The following is a 17,792-nucleotide window of genomic DNA, read 5'->3' on the forward strand; positions in this document are numbered from 1 at the left end:
CTATCATTGTTTTGGAAAGCAATCCAATTATATAATAACTGCAATTGCATGCCTGCGGTCTTCATATAACCACTTTTATTCCCTGCATCTACTGAAAGTTTAGCTCATGTTCTAAACATTCAGTTAGATTTTGTCAGACACATTAATGCTGTAATCTGAAAAAATACCATTAGTGAAATGAGACCCAATCAGGAGGCCCAACTTAAGCAAGTATGGCCAGTTTTAGAACCAATGTACAAAGGTATAGTTTCCGAGCTATTTTCCCCTTACTTCATGTTTTTGTCTCCTGTACTGTGCATATACAGTAAGCTTTTTCAAAATTCCTGTGGACATGTATGTGCTCCAGCAGCACCTGAACTTCACAGTTTTACTTTAATGACTATGACAAAATGAGCTAGCAAACTGTGTGTTAGTGTGGCTGCTTGTAATCCAACTCAGGAGCACACATGAAGGGGTGAGAAAAGATTTAGGTGTGAGTTGTCACTCTAGGAAAGGAAGTGTCAGAGAATACACCATGCTGGTAGAATCACCTGGTATGATTGCAGACGACATAAACAAAAAATATAAAATGTAGCTTTTTGACTTTAAAAGGAAGTGCAACAGCATCTGTGGTTTAAGCATTGGGGTTTACATAAACCTTACTAGATCAATTCTATAACTTGGTCAAATGCCATTTCATTCACAGTTTTATCCCCACAATCTTCCAAACAACCATCTTTTCCAATATTTTGGAAAATAACCATTGCAAGAAAATGTTCAGCTTTCAGAAACATTCATTATGCATACAAGTAAAGACTTTGATTATAAAATATGTTCAAGTCTTTTTACAAATTACAATACATTCATAAAACACCCTCTAACAAGCCAATCAGTACCAGGTGCTCATATAGCTGTGCAAAATAAAGGCCTGACTTGCATTCAAATCACTGACAATAAGAAGAAGTGCTATACTCCGAGGAGAAACTCTTTCCTTGCTGTCGCCTCCTAGCCAACATTGAATCAGAAGGAGGGGAGAGGTGCATGGAGCCAGACGAAACTTTCACCACGGTTGGGCACGCTGCAGAACAGTCTGTTATCTGCTGCTCTTCTTCTTGCTCCATTAACTGACGATTCATTGCTATAGCTTCTGCAGCAAATGAGGTCAGGTCTTTGGCACTACTGTTCCTGCAAGAAGTCAGACTTTTAGTGACATGCTAGGAAGTAAATATATACAACTAACATATTTAAAAGGAATTAGATAAAACATTACAATGAATCCTCTCCTAATCTTAAACCGATTTCACACCCTTACCAAGTGCCCTCACCTAAAGGGCAATGCTGTCCTATGCCTAAAACCAATACCTACTCCCTTTAGCTGTCAGCCCAAAGCAAGGCAGCAATAGTGGGTTACTTAGGAGTGCAGAGCTGCTGTCAGGTATTTAATTTTGCCAATTAGAGTTAATAATTGGTAGAGCAAGTGTGTCACTTCAAATAGATTAGATGATGGAAGGTTTATCTCTGCTTTAAAGAAAATTTTCAGCAAAATAGTGGGAAATGCACCTTCCAGTTAATACCAAGTTACTTGAATACTTTCCTCAAGATACAATACGAAGAGCTTTGTTATTGCTGAAACTTGTTTAATTAACTACTTCAATACAGGCCCCTTTCACCCCCTTCCTGCCCAGGCCAATTTTCAGCTTTTAGCGCTGTTGCATTTTGAATGACAATTGCGCGGTCATGCAACATTGTACCTAAACAAAATTTATGTCATTTCCCCCCACAAATAGAGCTTACTTTTGGTGGTATTTGATCACCGCAAGGTTTTTTCTTTTTTGCTAAATAAATAAAAAAAAGATCGAAATGTTTAAAAAAAAAAAAAGTTTTTTTGTTTATGCTATACAATTTTGTAAATGAATACGTTTTTTCCTGCACTGATGAGCAGGCACTGATGGGGTGGCACTGATAGGCGGCACTGATAGGTAGCACTGATATGCAGCATTGGTGGGCACTGATAGGCGGCATTGATGGGCACCAATAGGCCGCACTGATGGGCACTGATTGGGCAATGATAGGCGGCACTGGTGGGCACTGATTGGCACTGATGTGCGGCACAGATAGGAGGCACTGGTGGGCAATAATGGGCACTGGAGGGCGGCACTGATAGATGGCAATGATGGGCACTGTGAGGCAGCACTGATGGGGAGGGCACTGGTGGGCAGCACTGATGGGGAGGGCACTGGGGGGCTCCCTGAGCCCTGATTGCCATCCCTGGTGGCCATAGTGGGCATCCCTGGGGTCATGAGTGGGCATCCCTGGTGGTTCTAGTGGCACCACCCCCCCCCCCCCGAGGGTCTGCACCGGTAATCAATGATCTGATTACCAGTGCCGACCCCCCCTTTCAGGAGAGCCACAGATTGGCGCTCCTTTACTCGTGCCTGTCAGGCACGTACTGAGGAAAGCCGATCAACGGCTCTTCCTGTGTACTATGTGTCCAGCCGTAATTGGAAACGGCTGGTCACATGGTAAAGAGCCTACATCACCGATGACGTCATATGACGTCCGGTCAGGATAATGCAACCACAACCAATAACGCAGTGCCGAATCGCAAAATAGGGCCTGGTCATTAAGGGGGCAAATCCTTCCGGTCCTAAAGTGGTTAAATACCTACAGTTGATTCATGCGCTGCAAAAACAAAATATCTTGCCCCCTGCCATATTTAACCCTACTCCATTGCTAGACTCAATAGTGATTGCTAGTACCATTTCTTTCACCTACTTTTAGCTACTAGACAAATTCTTGATTCATTTCCTGCTAATGTGTAGGCAGAGATGGGAGGAAGAGTGGGTCCTATTACATGCGTGGGAAGATATTCTACAGTTCACTAAAGACGTGTGCCGTTCACGATTGCACAAAGTAAACTGTGTAATCAGCAATGGGTTTACCGTACTTTTATTTCTCCAAAGGAAAAGCCAGAGCTGATCCCTGTTTCAGCATATGTGAACACCTTATAAGGACCCTCATCTGCCTTTTATAGCGCTATTTCAAACTAAAGCGGTATTGGGCTGAGGTGATCAGCACCGTAAATGGCTTTTTGGGAACCATTGTAGCTGCAGACCCAATTACCTGTATTCTAGGACATTTTGAAACATCCTCTACAGAGGATCACCTGACATTGGCAATCACCAGATCATTAGCTGTTGTCCACAGAATGCTTGATTTTAAAATGGTCTTCTCTTATACCACCCCAACTTTCAGAATAAATGAATGAATTTAACAGATGCTATAAGGAAAAACACACTTACTTCCTGTGTAATGCCATGTACAAATTCAAGTCCATCTGGGCCTGCTGGACTGACTATATGTATCCCACAATGTCTAGCAAACATGTTACTTGCTTCCCTCAAATACTGATGATTCCCTATGATTGATTTTGTTTATTATGTTTGTACTACGCTGTACCTTTTTTTTTTTTTATTTCCTCTTTCTTGTTTTTCTAACTGCTCTGAAAATGATAAGTAAAATCGAATAAAAAAAAAAAAAGCAGTTCATTAACTTTTTTCAGATAATTTTTTTTAAAGTTAATATAATTCAAATAAATACAATATGCCAGTGATGGTGAACTTTGGCACCCCAGATGTTTTGGAACTATATGTCCCATGATATACTGCAGTAGTTATACTGCAGAGTGCATGAACATCATGGGAAATGTAGTTCAAAAACATCTGGGTGCCAAGGTTCGCCATCACTGCAATAAGCAGATAGTGTGTTAGATATTTCAGAAGTTTAGTGCAGGCAGTGAAATGAAAATGGACAAAGTAGCAGTCTTAAGCCAGCCATAGACTATTCGAATTTCTGCCAGTTCAGAAGGAACCGACCGCGATTCAAACCATGTATGGTTAGGTTGAATCAAACTATCAACTTGAGTACAACCAGCCTGCTGGATTTTACATGTGATTATTGGTAACGGCTGTTGTTCCCATGCCCCAGGTACACCATTGCTCCGTGGGAGGGACACACTGACTGTGTTAATGGGGGAATCGAGTGGTTGTAGGAAAGAAAATTGCTCTATCTATGACTGGCTTTAGGAGTAAGACATTGTGCTGCCTGGGTCCAAAAATGAAATGCTGCCCCTCCAAAAAAAAAATCATGCCCACCAAAAGGCCCATGCAATTTTATTTTATATATTTATTTTTATATAATGATAATTAAAACTAAAATAAATTCTACATGCACAATTATATGACATAGCATTATGTTCAATTCCAAACCACAAACTCCAGTATTATTTTGTTTGTATGAATGTCTGATGTCATTGTGCACATCACAATCACATAAGGAACGTTCCCTGGAGGAGACACTCCGCCTCATACTCATCAGTTTGCACTAAGGGTGGCAGTATGAGATGGGAAATGCTGCCCATAACGCGCCACAAACTGATGACACACAAAACTGCTGGAAAAAAAAAATCTTGGGCACCAATTTGCTGCCCCTCTCAAAGTTCTGCCTGGGTCCAATGGACCCAGTGGGACCTATGGTAGGGCCGGCCCTGAGTAAGAAACAACTATAAGTGTCCCTAAAAGACTTCCCACAACAGAAACACACCTGAATAAATACGAATAAAACGGTCAAAGAAAATGCAAATACTACCTTTGAAGTATGCTTGGGGTGGGGAGTGTATTATCTGGTGCACACTGTGATAAAGCAGAAAAAAAAACAATGTAAACAAAACAATCAGATCCTCTACTTGATAAAACCAAGTTTTGTGAAAAGAGAAGATATTTATCAGGGAAACATTCATACTGGTCAAGCAAATTACAGTAGAAGATTAACAGCTATTCTACATATATATCTTTCTTTTTTTTATACACACATAAAGTATTTTTACAATGATTATTTTAACTGTTGCCAGGGACACGCAATTCATATCGCCCAGGACATGCAGTTCCGGGCCCCAGCCAGGTTGTTTTTCTTTTTTTTTTTTTTAACATTTAGCCTTGCTTACTTGTCAGATGGAAGCATTCAGGCGGCTACCCAGAAGCGATGTGTATGATGTCACTTCCGGGTCTCCGTTGACAGTTTCCCCGGCCATGGAGGCTGGGAAAGAATGGTATGCACTGCGATCTGCATTGCATTACATTAGGTAGAGCACAGAGGAGAAATTGAAATTACACCCAAGCAGATAAAATTCCGCCCCCCCTAAAGGGGGGCTCCTTTACATGAAAACTTCAATTGCGATACACGTTACATATCGCCACATATGCCAGAAAGAGAGCAATATTTCTAACACCAGACCTCCGTAACATTAAGCTGATGACCTATAGGGGGGTTTTACAGCGTCCCCCATAGAAAATATAGGGTACTGAAGTTTGTCTCTATTTCAGGGGTGCACACAAATTTAAGTTTTGACATGCTGGGTATCCATTTACACAACCTCGGATTTTATATTTTACCAAAAAATTTGGTAATATTTTGCATTTTTGTGCCCATAAAATATACTCTAGTGTGTTTTTTACTGAAATTTTGCCCTTGCAGTTATATCGTGTAGAACTACCATTAGTTTATTCTCTAGGCTAGGGTGTATGCTTTCATAAAAATACATAATGTTTTGGGGGGCTTTATGTAATCTTTGGACTTGATTTTTTAAATGTATACAAAAAAACCCCGCAAAAACAGCTTTGGCAGCGAAAGTGTTAACCACTTCAGCTCCGGAAGGTTTCACCCCCTTAATGACCAGGCCATTTTTTTGCGATTCGGCACTGCATTACTTTAACGGAAAATTGCGTGGTCGTGCGACACTGTACCCAAATACTATTGATGTCCCTTTTTTCCCACAGAACAAAAAAAGAGCAACACTTTTGAAAAAAAACACAATATTTTTTACTTTCTGCTATATTTTTTACTTTCTGCTAAAACATTCCCAATAAAATTTTTTTAAAAATCTAATTTTTTTTATCAGTTTAGGCCAATTTGTATTCTGCTACATATTTCTGGTAAAAAAAATCCCAATAAGCATATTTTGATTGGTTTGCGCAAAAGTTATTGCATCTACTAACTACGGGAAATATTTGCGCAAAAGTTATAGCGTTTATAAACTACGGGATAGATTTTTGGACCTTTATTTTTTGTTTTTATTAGTAATGACGGCGATCAGCGATTTTTAGCGGGACTATGACATTGCAGCAGACAGATCAGACCCCTAATTGACATTTTTGACACTTTTTGGGGACCAGTGACATTAATGCAGTAATCAGTGCTAAATAATATGCACTGTTACTATATAAATGACACTGGCAGGGAAGGGGTGATCAAAGGGGTTAATGTATACCTAACTGTGCTTACTGACTGTGGGGGGGGGGGGGAAGGGCTCTGTGACAGGCACAGAGAGATTATGGTTTCAGCTTTGCTGAAACTCCTGATCTCTCTCTGCTTGCGTGACAGAAGACCTGCCTGCTTTGTTTACATAGGCGGCGGGTCCTCTGTCAGTTTCCCTGACGATCGCCGCAGGCTCCTCCCGCGGTCTGCCTCCCGCTGTGTCTAATCACAGCGGGAGCACGGCTCCGGCAGCGCGTGCGCCGCCAAGACCGCGTTCACAAAATCACGTAGATCTACGCGATTTTGCACAGTTGAGCCACCCTGAAGCAGTAAATCTGCGTGGGGCTGTCAGCAAGTGGTTAAAGGATAAATTTATCTTCAGGAACATGCTACACGTTCCACCCATTTTTAAGGTGGTTGAGGAATTGGAATTGGTACATTAACAGGGGTGGCAGCCTGAATGCATAGAGTAAATGATGTGCCACATCCTAATGGAAATTGTTGTAACTGGGGATATAGATATGGACTTTCTAGGCACTTGTATATAATTGTATCAAAATGTATTTATACATACAATAGCAGACAATTTAAAAGAGCAAAAAACATAAACCAATGTTTGACAGAACAAATGTAAGGAAAACATAACCCCTCATAGGCGTACGCACAGGGTGTGCCAGGTGTGCCTGGGCACACCCTAATCACCCCATGTACATTAACATTATCACTTTTGTGCTGGTAGGAAGATGGGAAAAATCTGTCTTACTGGCTCTGCCATAAGAGAAGTCTTTAGGCACTTGCCTTTCAATGTTCCGGCAGGGAGATAAATGTTCTGGGGTCATATATATGTAGACACACACAAACACGTGTGTTTGAGCTTTGGGGTGCACACCCTAATTCAATAGGCTGTGCACGCCTATGTAACCCCTACTAGCAATTACAGTATGGCGGTGGTCTTCCCATAGGGTTATGGACGATGCACGTTGGATCTACCGCCAGATTTATTCCATTACTGCATGGACCTAATATTATCCTAGATTGGTCCTTTTTGGGAATACTACAACCATTACTGCAAATATATGGGGCCATTTGTGTTACTAAGAAGTTTCCAGCAATTAATTAATACCCCTGATACCTTCAAGAATCTGTGGGATAATTTTTTCATCTCATAGACTCCTTCATATTATACATCTATATCTCTAGGTCTACCTATTCGCTTTGCTGGCCATATTGTATCTCTGGTGGATCCATACTGCATATACCGACCATCCCAGTTTACCAGTTCTCCATCTACATCTAGTGGGAGTCACGCTCCTGAAGAAGTGACTTTGCGGAAAATGTTGAGCTGACACTCCTATTACCCCCCACATAGCACCACAGCTACACCGACATCTCCCAAGGGGGTCTTGGTATTTCGTATCACTATCCCCTTAGGGGATTTGGCTATAGTACTGTAATTGCTAGTAGGGGTTAGGTTTTCGTTACATTTATTCTGTCAAACATTGGTTTATGTTTTTTGCTTTTAAATTGTCTGTTATTTTATGTATAAATAAATTTTGATACATGTTTAAACAAGTGCCTAGAAAGTCCATATCTATATCCCCAGTTACAACATTTTTAGGGTGGAACATGTGACATGTTCCTGCTCCTGCAGCAGCTCGGCGATATGAGCCCTCTATGTGACAGTAGTATGGGGAAAAGTTCTCCGTATCAGCTGCTCATTTTTGAAAAAGAGTGTGGCCATGCGGGGCTCCGCCCACATGGCTGCATTTTTTATTCACATTATTCACATTCTCTGTGAATGTATCAACTACAAGCACCAACATCCTTTGCGGATGTCAGCTTGTAGTTCTCAACTGTGCTTTGGTAGTTCATTGATTCTTTCTGTCAGTGTGAAACTGGCTGCCTGTACAATGTAAAATTTACTTTTTTACCTGCAAATGTGCATTTATTTATTTTTTATAAAAAGGTAAACTTATCCTTTACTGGCACGGACACTGGAGCTTGATTTGGCTGCTTCGCATACACTTTTTTCATTTACTTGCTTCGCAGATGTGTTTCTGATGAGCATTAAGGGAGCCCAACACTCACTTTTCCTTACAAGCACCCAATCAGTGATCATCACACTGCAGGGTCTCTCCCCACCCTGCTAGTCCCCAGATACGAAGCTGGAGACAATCGGGGAGGCGAGTAGGAGATAAATGGCACAATTTTAATAAAACATTAAAAGTTTAAGTTGCCATAAATCCCCTTTCGTTTTTAAAAGCCCCAGACATTCCAAAAAGCATCTCAGATTTAAATAGGCATTTAAATTTAAATAAGCAGAAGCATGGAAAACTAGAGAACATAGATAAATACTGGGAAGTAACTGGTATTTAATACTTTAATTTCCTAATTGAGTTCAGTGCCCTCTAACAGAAAGACCCAAAGGACTTACCCCCTGTACCCATGGGTGTTGTAACACCTGTGCTGCACTTAGTCTCTTTTTGGCATCTCGAAGTAGCAATTTGGAGATCAGATCTTTGGCACCAGATGAAATGTGAGCCCAGTCTTTATCTGGAAATTCGTATTTTCCTTCCTGAATACTCACAAATAGCATGTTCTGTTGAAGTTGTAAGAAAAAAAAAATTGAGCATTCAGAGTAAGAGGAAAATTAGATACTAACATTTTAATTTAAAATCTGGCAGATATTACCTGACAAGCGGGGCAGGCCTCTCCTCTATCCCAACCACAGTCACTGCCACAACGCCCTACAAACGGTGGATAGCCACTCAGCATGATATACAAGATCACTCCAAGACTCCACAAGTCACAGCGCTTATCATATATTGATGCTTCTTCATTAAATGCCTCGACTACTTCAGGAGCCATATATTCCGCTGACCCACACTGCACGGACCAAAATATCAAATACCAAAATATTACTTTCACAGCATTTGGATTTATGCAATTATATTCTGAATACCTTTATCATTATAACAAAGGTCAAAGAAGGAACCAACACTTTATTGGGACTAGATACTTTTTATGCTGTTTACACATTTGTTCAATTACTACAACAAATTTTCAACAAAACAAGAAAATATTTATTTTATTATTATTTTAAGATGAACATTAAAGATTAAATCTAGGCAGATATAAAATACATAACTTAATGCAAAAGTAACAAGTACATAAATTTGGCCTGGTATCAGCCTCTTGCATTCCCTAAACAGAAAAGCTGAGTGGGAGGAAACCACACAAGGAGCCAGTCAGTTTGTGTGAAGCAAGGTGGTAAGAAGAGACAGAAGAAAGCAGACTAAAAGAAACATATGCTCACTACTGAGCCGTTTTTTATGTTCAATAGGTCTTTATTGAAGTTTTAACCACTTAAAGTAGAACTATAGACATTTTTTTTTTGTTTTGGATAGAGCACAGTAGGGTGATAACCCCAGTCAGATTATTTTTCGCCATCTGTGTCCCATTGCAGAGATTTCCTTTCACTTCCTGTCCAATTGCCAAACAGGAAGTGAGAGAAAGTCCCTGAAAATTAGGGGAATTCCATGGGGACCCCCAGGTCATCAGAACTAGTGTCCCCAATGTAATATTTTCCCTCTATTACTTTTCTGGGGACAACCCAAAATTTGGGGATTTTCTTTCACTTTTGCAGGACAATTTCATGGGTCAGATGGTGAACGCACCGACAAGAAATAATGCCGTACTAGACCTACTGATTACCAACAATACTGACCTGATCATGGATATAGAAATACGGGGCAACTTAGGAAACAGTGACCATAGGTCAATTAGTTTCAGTATTAATCGTACTAATAGGGAACACAAGGGTAATATAAGGACACTGAATTTCAAAAGAGCCAACTTCCAAAACTGCGCTCATGGCTAGAAAATATCAATTGGGTTAGAACCCTGGAAACAAAGAACACGAAGGAAAAATGGGAGTGCTTCAAGAGCATACTAAACAAAGGGATTGGCCAGTGCATTCCAAAAGGGAATAAATTTAAAAGAGCAAATTTGCGCACGCTTGTGGAATGGAGACAAACTACGGTACTTAAAAATCTACATAGGCGACATTTTAAAAATGTTCACAGTTTACCTGTTTAGAGTTACAGAGCAATAGAATTATTGCTCTTAGAGCAAGAGCAATAGAATTATTGCTCTTGCTCCAACGATCGCGGAGATACCTCACATGTGTGGTTTGAACACAGATTACATATGTGGACGTGACTTAGTTACATAGTTAGTGAGGTTGAAAAAAGACATCAGTCCATCCAGTTCAACCTATGATGTGTGTGTGTGTTTGCTGTTAACCGTACATTGTATACCCCTGTATGTTGTGGTCTTTAAGGTGCCCATCTAATAGTTTTTTTTTAAACTATCAATGCTCCCTGCTGATACGACTGTTTGTGGAAGGGAATTCCACATCCTTACTGCTCTTACAGTGAAGAACCCCCTGTGTATTTTAAGGTTAAACCGCCTTTCCTCTAGTTTTAGTGAGTGGCCACGTGTCTTATTGTATTCCCTTTCTCTGAATAGGTTTTTCCATATGCTAGGGTTGCCAGTACAGTATTTGTACATTGATATCAGATTCCCCCTCAATCGTCTCTTCTCCAGAGAGAATAGGTTCAGTGCTTGTAGTCTTTCCTCCATTCCCCTAATTATTCCCTCTGATGTCCTCCATTCCCCTAATTATTTTTGTTGCCCTTCTCTGGACTTTCTCCAGTTCCAGCACATCCTTCCTGAGGACCGATGCCCAGAACTGGACAGCATACTCCAGATGTGGCCGGACCAGAGTCTTGTAGAGTGGGAGAATAATCTCTTTATTTCTGGAGTGAATCCCCTTTTTTCTACATCCCAGTATTCTGTTGACTTTGCTTGCAGCGGCTTGGCATTGCATGCCACTGCCAAGCCACTACCAAGCCTGATGTCTACCAGTACCCCCAGGTCCTTTTCCATCCTAGACTCACCCACAGGTTCCCCCTTAATGAGTAGCTTGCTTTCTGGTTTCTGGCACCCAAGTGCATTACTTTACATTTTTCAACATTAAACCTCATCTGCCATGTAGTTGCCCACCCCATTATTGTGTTCAGGTCCGCTTGTAAGGTTTCCACATCCTGCCCAGAAGATATTGGCATGCTTAGTTTAGCATCATCTGTAAATACTGAGATTTTTCTCGATATCCCCTCCTCTAGATCATTTATGAATGAATTAAACAGGATTGGCCCCAGGACAGAACCCTGGGGGACCCCGCTTTCCACACCCGCCCAATTTGAGTACTCCCCATTAATCACCACCCTTTGCAACCTCCCCTGGAGCCAGTTCTCTATCCAGGTACTCACCTTATGGTCCATACCTACCTTCCTTAGTTTGTACAGTAAGCGTTTGTGGGAAACGGTGTGAAAGGCCTTTGCAAAGTCCAGGTACACCACATCCACAGGCTTACCTTTATCTAGGTGGCAGCTCACTTCATCATAGAAGGTTAATAGATTGGTTTGGCAAGAATGATTTTTCATGAATCCATCCTGATTACTACTAATAATACCATTTTCATAACTAAAGTCTTGTATGTGGTCCCTTAACATCCCCTCAAAAATCTTGCAGACTACTGATGTTAGGCTGACTGGCCTATAGTTACCCGGGATATATCTCGGCCCCTTTTTAAATATTGGTACCACGTTGGCTTTTTTCCAATCAGCTGGCACCATACCCGTCTGTAGACTATCCTTAAAGATCAAGAATAATGGTCTGGCAATCACCTGGCTGAGCTCTTTAAGAACCCCCGGTTGCAAGCCATGCGGTCCCGGTGATTTATATATGTTAAGTTCTAGTGAAGTCTATCTTCTGTTAGCCATGGCGGTACTTCCTGAGGTGTGTTGTTTAGTTTGGCCTTACAAGCTGGGTTAGTGTAGCCCCCCAATTCTTTTTTGAAGACTGAAGAGAAGAAATGATTTAACACTACCGCCTTTTCCCTGTCCTCTGTGGCCAAAACTCCCTTATCGCCTTTAATGGGGCCAATGTGTTCTGGCCTCGCTTTCTTACTGTTTATATACTTAAATAATTTTTTGGGGTTCTTTTTACTCTTTTCCGCTATATATCTCTTGTGTTTTATTTTAGCCGCCCTGATTTCGTCTTCACATTTCTTATTACATACACTCTTTGTAATGCTTGAATGCTGCCAATGACCTCTCAGTCTTGTATTTTTTGAAGGACTTTCCTTTAGCACTAATATGCATTTTTATGTTGGAGTTTAGCCACCCAGGGTTTAGTTTTGCTCTTTTAAATTTATTTCCCTTTGGAATGCACTGGTCAATCCCTTTGTTAAGTATGCTCTTGAAGCACTCCCATTTTTCCTCCGTGTTCTTTGTTCCCAGGGTTCTATCCCATTTGATATTTTCTAGCAGAGAGCGCAGTTTTGGGAAATTGGCTCCTTTGAAATTCAGTGTTACTTACTTATACGTTTGCTTCTGGGCGCGAGCTCGGAGGGACGAGCGCTTCAATTTATTTTTCTTTTTTTTTTTTACACTGTCTCTTGTATTAGAGACCATGCAGCTGATCAAACCGAGATCGGTCCAATCGGCTGCTTCTCTGGCCACTGGTGGCCAGGTAAACAAAGGGGCAGAACTAAAAGTGACGAATACTCGTCACTCCCGGTTTTCAGGGTTACATTGGGAGGTGAACGACGTCACGGCTGTTTCGGCAGTTACTCTGGGGGACCCATCCCCCGAGAATTAAGTTGGAGTAGCTCCAGTTCCCCCAGGATGGCGGGGGGCTGGCGTTGCCAAACCCATGGATCTACTATCTGACTGCCAAGCTTCAGCACTTTATTGGTCTCATGGCTCCTGACTCAAGGGGGGGGGGTGGCCGCCCGCCCGCCTCCTCTTGGTTGGCTCTGGTGCGACCTCTGTCCCTTTTTAGGTGGTCAACACATGTACCCTTAATACATCCCAAAAAAAAGTCTCAGTTGTACTTGTAACTTAGTGCCCATTACACACCGGTCCGGCTTCACAGGATGGGTGGACTTGCCGACCCACTTTGTGCCAAGTGCAGGCGCGCCCCGGGAGATCTTATAAATCTTCTGTGGCGCCGCCCGAATCTGCATCGTTACTGGACCGAAGTTTTGCGCACGATTAACCACATTTTTCAGGTTATCTGTCCCATTACAGCCGGCCCACTGCCTTCTAGGGGTCTTGGAGGAGGTCATTCCGGAGGAGGCGACTAGACTCGCTTTTTCTTGAGTCCTCTTTCAGGCCCGGAAGGTTAAAATTACTTCAGAGCTGGAAATTGGAAAATTCTCAGTCTGTTAAATGGTGGGTGGCCTCGATGGGGGATATGCTTATTACTAGAGAAGTATGTTTATCAACATAGGGGTAGGCCCCAAAAATTTGAAAAACTGTGGTCTCCCTGGTTGGATGCCCCTGGGATGTCTCCAGGGGAACTCGTCATGCAGAGTCTTTTACAGTAATGATTCCTGCGGTGTGCATGATGGCTGGGGTGATGATTGTTTCTGCCCGCAACTGACTGGTACACTACGCTTCTTTGATGGGTGGCTTCTCCCTCTAATTACTCTAAATTCACTCAGTTGACTATTCCTGTACTTGTCAGGGTGATGGGGGTGGGGTCGGCCGGAGACGAATGTTGTCAACTTGGGAAGAGCTGTTTACGATTTTGAGAATGTTGGTCGGTTTTACACTGTCTTCTTTGTTTCATGATTCTCTTACTTACTCTTTGTACAGAATTGTTCATTGACATCCTGCTTGTTTTGTCCTGTATATCTGCAAAGTTTTTAATATTCTGTACTGTGTTTCTATTTGGTTAGAACCAGACACGAAAAGCGGACACGCAATGTGAAGGAATCAGGTGGCTGGAGAGAGGTTACCATATTATATACTGTAGTTTCTGATAATCAAGAATACTAATGCAACTAAGCAACAGAACATTATAAAGCATAACAAAAATGAATTGACACAGAAACTTTAGGGTTACAATTAAAACTCAGGGGCCCCCTTTTGCGGGTGTGTAGATCCTACTGAGGAACTGCAGACCCTTTGGAAGAATTTGAGATGCTGATCAATTTAATTTGATAACTTTTGTTTCAGGACCGTTTGTTCTATTTTTTAATTGTTAGTAAGGTGTTTGTTTTCAATTGCAGTGACAAGAAAATTTGAAGATGCAGCAAAAAAAATTTTTCTTGAACTTCTAACAGTGAATGTGGTTTTCGTGAAGGTAATTACATTTATTCCAAAACTGAATGTTCAAAGTAAACTAAATTTTGAATTTCTTTAAAAAAACATTCAGCAAATCATCAAATTTTCAAATAGGAATCTTTGTATGAGTTCAGCAGTCAAGGCAGCATAGGCCTGATTGAACTACCCGGGGTAATGAGTGAGAGGGGACTCTGTGCCCTTTCCACAGCAAAAAAGGGGTAGTGGATTGAGTAAGAGCTAGTTCTGATGTTGGATGTTTTATTAGAATATAGTTTTAATTGGTTTTATTCGTATTTATTGCTGTTGTTGGTAATTGTATTGTCTTTGTGCTTTGTTCTGTTCATAATTGTAAAGAGGAAAAATATTGGGGTGAAGGTGCTCTTATATGATTTAACTCTTTACCTTAGTATCAAAAAACAATACATTTTTGCTGTTCATAATTGTGATCTTGTGTTGTCTTTGTTGAATGTAGCTGTATCGCAATCATTTCCCTTAGGGATTAATTAACTATTCGGAATCAGAGTATATGCAGTGGCATTGTTACGGCAGTTCTTTCAGTAAATCCAAGCATTCTAATGTTGTTGAACTTCTATTTTCATTGTCATTCAGTTTTACTATATTGGAAACAGACAATTTACAAGGCAAGTCTGGAATCCTGGTAGCAAGATTAGAATTGAATTGGGTTATGGCGCTGCTCTAAACTATTGATATATTCCTGCACCTCTACTATGGGTAGTGCGTGGTGTGTAATTGTGTTAGATGATAATCCCAGGATCCTTGCTATTGGAGAAATCTCCTATTGCTTCAAAGTGCTATGTGTGCAAATGTGTGTAGTGATTAACCAATAAAGTGTCTGTGTGCTACATACAATATTCTAAGGTCCCACCACAAGTGAGAGTATTCCTATATCCCCAATATAAGTTAGATAATATAAAGATTAACTATATAAAATATGCACAAAAAACATAGCACTGAGTACTGCCAGAACAGCACTGGTCATTTTGTATTTATCAACCTAGGAGAACTATATGATTTTTTATTATACAGGTTGATATCCCATTACGGACATTTCAGATTGGATGTTTATTGCAAACACAGGATTATTTATTTTCTGAAACACTGTGCAAAGCACTTATCACGTATGGATGGAGAATTTTTAATAGCACCTGTCAATTTCAATTATTATTTAATATTTTTATTAATAATTTTATGTGTAATATTCTTATATATATATATATTTTTTTTTTTTTTTTTTTTTATTTTTTTTTTCATATATTCAATCTTAAAGCAGAGTTCTGGCCATGAAAAAAAATTTTTCAATAAAAATACCCCCGGGACAGTCAAGGCTAGTACATTCCACAATGGATAGCCTCTGAGCTGTCCCGGGTTGCACTTACCTGCAAGAAGAAATACTCACCTTTAAAATTTCTTCTCCAGCATTGCCATCTCGGATGTGGGCAGCTGAAGCCAGCGCGATCCTCTTCTGCGTCCTCTTCCGTGTCCTCTTTTCCCAGAATGCGCCTGCACCGGCCCTGCTCGTCACTTCCGGTGCGGCGCCGCATTCCTCCACAGCTTCTGGGCATGCCCAGAAGCTGTTTAGCAGGGAATGCGGCATCGCTCCGGAAGTGACGAGTGGGGCCGGTGCCGACGCATTGATTCCTGGGAGCGATGACGTTCAGCTCCCAGGAATCATTGCAAACCGGAAGTGACGGTGCAGGCCGCGGCCGCCGAGGGAGGAAGTGGAGGAAAGGTGAGTATATTTTTCTACAATAACAAGGTAAGTAAAAAAAAAAAAACAATCGTAACTATCAATTTCCTTTTCAGGTGACAAAAAGCAAGCAGATGGCCACAAAATCGATTATGCCGATTTTGTGGCCGGAACTCCGCTTTAATATATTTACAGTACACTGTATTTGCACTGGGGATACAGGAATGTTTACAGTGCAAAACACTTACCACTCATGTGGATGGAGTTTTAAGAGCACTTGTCATATATTATTGATGAATTTTGAACAGTTTTATATTTCTATATTTTGTTTTGTATATTTTATATAATTTATCTTTATATTATCTAACTTATATTGGGATATAGGAATACTCCCACTAGTGGTGGGACCTTAGAACATTGTATGTAGCACACAGACACTTTATTGGTTAATCACTACACACATTTGCACACATAGCACTTTGGAGCAATAGGCGATTTCTCCAATAGCAAGGATTCTGGGATTATCATCTAACACAATTACACACCACGCACTAACCATAGTAGAGCTACAGGAATATATCAATAGTTTAGAGCAGCGCCATAACCCAATTCAATTCTAATCTTGCTACCAACTTCCTCTTGGGCAGTGGTTCTCAACTCCTGTCCTCAGGGCACACTAACAGACCAGATTTTGAGTATTACCTTGGAGAGATGCAGACTAGAATACTGCAATCACTGAGCAGCAAATTATATCACCTGTGATGTTATTCAGTTATCTTGTAAACCTGGCCTGTTAGTGGGTCCTGAGGATGGGAGTTGAAAACCACTGCTCTAGGGGAAGAGAACGAGTGGGCAGCAGCTCCTGCCATATTAATTTGTGCATAGTATACTTTTTCATATTTGTGCATATTTATACACACTTATATCCATATACCATACCTTTTGCGTGGGATTAAGACTTAATTATCTAAATCTGAAATGCTATTTAAAGCTGAACTCCAGGAATTCAGCCACTTTGATAAATGCGCAGGCATACTATGAGGGAGAAGCTAGCACAGGCAGGAAATTTGCAGGGGGGGGGGGGGGGGGGTTCGGAAGACATAGGGGGTGGGGATCAAAGAGTGCAGCAGCACTATTGGGAGGAACAGTGAGGGCAGCAGTGGTGGTGGAGGTCACTTTTTGAATGAATGGCTGCAATCAACAGTTTGCCAGTTGCAGATCACAGCTATTCTTTTAAAAGTCGAGGGATTACTTCTGGTAAAAGCTCATAGTTGCTGAAGTGACCATGATCTTATAGCAGAAGGGGGAATGCCATGGACTTACTGACCTGGCCAGCTGGAGGTTTTCTTGTTCTGACATAAGTCTTATGTGCATAGCAACGAAAGGGTTAAGGGGAATTAGTGTTTTCAATACATCATATCGTCTCCCTTTTATCACAGTCTGAGGAAAGTTATCTGCACCTTGTATTTGCATTATAAAAGAACTTAGTAGAGAGTTGCACTGTTTTACCGCTACAAGAACCTCTCTCAGGTTGGGTTCCCTCTCCCCCAATGTTGTGCAGGCTGATAAGTAAATGCAAGAGTATTCAATCCTAT

At 41.1% G+C, this 17,792-nt stretch overlaps 1 protein-coding gene across 2 annotated transcripts in view; it reads right to left on the reverse strand.

Moving 5' to 3' along the window:
- Nucleotides 1-509: 509 nt before the first annotated feature.
- MKNK2 (MAPK interacting serine/threonine kinase 2) overlaps nucleotides 510-17,792 on the reverse strand; it is a 186,661-nt gene continuing 169,378 nt past the window's right edge. For both annotated transcript variants that reach the window (XM_082265327.1, XM_082265328.1), the window contains exons 11-14: nucleotides 8,983-9,177; nucleotides 8,726-8,890; nucleotides 4,627-4,670; nucleotides 510-1,164 (exon numbers count right to left, since the gene is read on the reverse strand). In XM_082265327.1, the coding sequence (XP_082121453.1) occupies nucleotides 924-1,164; nucleotides 4,627-4,670; nucleotides 8,726-8,890; nucleotides 8,983-9,177 (645 nt within the window). In that variant the 3' untranslated portion in view covers nucleotides 510-923. The remainder of the gene's footprint in view (nucleotides 1,165-4,626; nucleotides 4,671-8,725; nucleotides 8,891-8,982; nucleotides 9,178-17,792) is intronic.

Source organism: Pelophylax lessonae (assembly GCF_965119305.1).
Source record: "Pelophylax lessonae genome assembly, chromosome: 1".
NCBI lineage: Eukaryota > Metazoa > Chordata > Amphibia > Anura > Ranidae > Pelophylax > Pelophylax lessonae.